The sequence below is a fragment of the Trichechus manatus genome, unplaced genomic scaffold (assembly GCF_000243295.1).
Source record: "Trichechus manatus latirostris isolate Lorelei unplaced genomic scaffold, TriManLat1.0 scaffold00101, whole genome shotgun sequence".
NCBI lineage: Eukaryota > Metazoa > Chordata > Mammalia > Sirenia > Trichechidae > Trichechus > Trichechus manatus.
In genome coordinates, this window is record NW_004444037.1 from 10275927 (window position 1) to 10278594 (window position 2668).

At 36.4% G+C, this 2668-nt stretch overlaps 1 protein-coding gene across 1 annotated transcript in view; it reads left to right on the forward strand.

The window, feature by feature from the left end:
* Positions 1-1504: 1504 nt before the first annotated feature.
* Positions 1505-2668, forward strand: part of CNGA1 (cyclic nucleotide gated channel subunit alpha 1) — a 21455-nt gene continuing 20291 nt past the window's right edge. Inside the window, exons 1-2 of the mRNA XM_004382920.2 lie at positions 1505-1619; positions 2400-2519. Of these exons, the coding sequence (XP_004382977.1) occupies positions 1513-1619; positions 2400-2519 (227 nt within the window). The 5' untranslated portion in view covers positions 1505-1512. The remainder of the gene's footprint in view (positions 1620-2399; positions 2520-2668) is intronic.

Genomic DNA, 2668 nt, shown 5'->3' on the forward strand with positions numbered 1-2668 from the left:
ACTGAAGGTAGGACAATTGAAACCATTGAGTCTGAGGAGCAAAAAGGAAAAAGAATGAATAAAATTGAACAGAGCCTGAGGGACTGGTGGGACATTATCAAGAAGACAAACATACACATTGTGGGAGTCTCAAAAGAGAAGAAAGAAAGGGGCAGAAAGAATATTTGAAGAAAATGAATGTCTTAGTTGCTAAAAAAAAACCTGTTGCCTTGGAGTCAATTCTGACTCATAGCGACCCTATAGGATAGCACAGAACTGCCCCATAGGGTTTCCAAAGAGTGCCTGGTGGATTCGAACTGCCCACCTTTTAGTTAGCAGCTGTAGCTCTTAACCACTATGCCACCAGGCTTTCCTCACATACATAGTGAATCAGTAAGAGAGCTTTAAACAGGAGAAATCTAAAGAGTGCAGATAGGAATGACATCTAGTTCTTGGTATAAGTTGGAACTGAAGAAGAGGAGGTAAGATAGACATTCTGGTGTGGGTATTTTATGATAATATAGATAATCTGTATCATCAGTTCCTCAAGTTGCAGTTTGTAAGTGGTCTGGTCATGATACAGTCACACAAAGAAAGAAAGTGGAGTTGACCTCATCGATCATTTCTACCATTTCACAGTTTCCTCACTAGAAAACTCTGGAAAGTGGTTCCTAATGACAGACCCTCACCCTCTACCACAGGTAGTTTATTAGGGAATTATCCTAAATGAAGGTAGTTCCTTCTCTAAGAAGAATTATTGTGCAATCTTTTAAGATTACATAATTTTCACCTCCATTGCATTATAATTATGTAGAGTTGCAATAAAGTCTGGAAAAAATAAATATAAAGAAATATACATAAAATGGTTTATTGATGTTACATTGCACTATTTGGTATGTTCAGAGACATAACATGATATATTCAATGGGTCATTCCTCATTAACAATAATCCAATGCACTGTACAAAATTGCAATGAACACGGTGTATCAACACATCATTTCTATCAATCTCTGTATATGCATTTGTGATCTATTGCCTGAGATGATTTGTGTCTCTGATTATCACTGAATATGCTCTTCTTCTAGCATACCCTAGAAGAATTATTCAAGGGTATTGGTGGCACAGTTGTTAAAGCTCGGCTGCTACTAACTGAAGGGTCAGTAGTTTGAATGCACCAGCCGCTCTGTGGAGGAAAGATGTGGCAATCTGCCTCCATAAATATTTACAGCCTCGGAAACCCTATGAGGCAGTTCCACTCTGTTCCACAGGGTGGCTATGAGTTGGAATTGCCTCGACGGCAGTGTGTTTTGGTTTACTCAAATGTGTGTGTGCTTCTAGAATGTATGGCTACCTTGTATGCACATACGCACACTATTTTTGAAGATAGGGATAGATGGCTTGTGGTTTTATAAGAGTCTGTTATTACGGCCTTAGAAGAATGGTAGAGTGAAACTTCTGGTTATATATGTAAATATATTAAAAAAATAGTCTTCTGCTAATAAAACTTCTTTCCCCCAGGTACCAAACTAGCCATGAAGAAAAATAAAATCAATACACAACGCTCCTTTGTGAATGTCCCCAATGTGATTGTACCAGACATTGAAATGGAAATAAGAAGGATGGAAAATGGAGCGTGCAGGTAAATCCACGCATTTTTCCGTACATTTTTAATGATAGCCACAGTTCTTTAATTTAACTAGGCTTAATCTCAATTTAGCTTTGTAATTTGTAATTTTGAACTTTGTAGTTTATTTCATTGATTGAATTTATACTTTGGAACAGCAAAACTTCTATTACAAGTGAACATAGATATTATTGTGTTCATTTTTCAGAAGGACCTATTAAGCACCTATGCCAAATATTTTCTCAGTCACTGACATGATCTTTCCTCAAGAGATTTCAAATCTAAAGGATAACATTGCCATAAATAAATGTGAAAAAGTACATACAGTAAGAAATGCTAAAAGCACGTTTTAGAAGTATAGTTTAAAGTGGTTATCCTATAAATGAATACAATGTGTTTCTGTTTGGTTGAATTTATTTTTAGTGGAAAGGAATGTTATTACAAATTAGCTCGTATAATCGTATAACATGACTTAAAAATACAGGCACCACACTTTCTGACGTAATAAATACTGTCACCAACCAGTGTATCAAACAACAGGAATATGGAAGACTTTGAAAATAGTTTCTTAATTAAATGCATTTTTACTGAATTTTGCATATACTCTTAATATAATTCTATGTATTCTGTACAGTTCTCACTTGACTTTAATTAAAAATTGTTGTGTGTGTTAACGTGAGACGGAAAGGAAAGAGATGAGGTCGTGAGCAGCCTAATGAGAAACGTTACTCTTCCATACATATGGTGGTTTAAAACACTGAACTAATTCATCTCTACCTGCTTTTTGGACTGTAGCTCTTTTTCTGATGATGATGACGACAGTGCCTCTGTATCTGAAGAATCAGAAAATGAAAACTTCCACTCAAGAGGTTCCTTTAGAAAGAGCTCACACATAAGGAGAGGACCATCACAGAGGTGAGCAGTATGATCCTTACCTCAGTATCTGTTTTTAAACTATTACTTAGATGAAAGGTCTTCTACTCCTTCCTCACAGTGGGCTTGGCAAATGTTCTTGCTATCCAGCCACTATGCAGGATCTGTGTAGGAACTTGCTACTTCTGCTC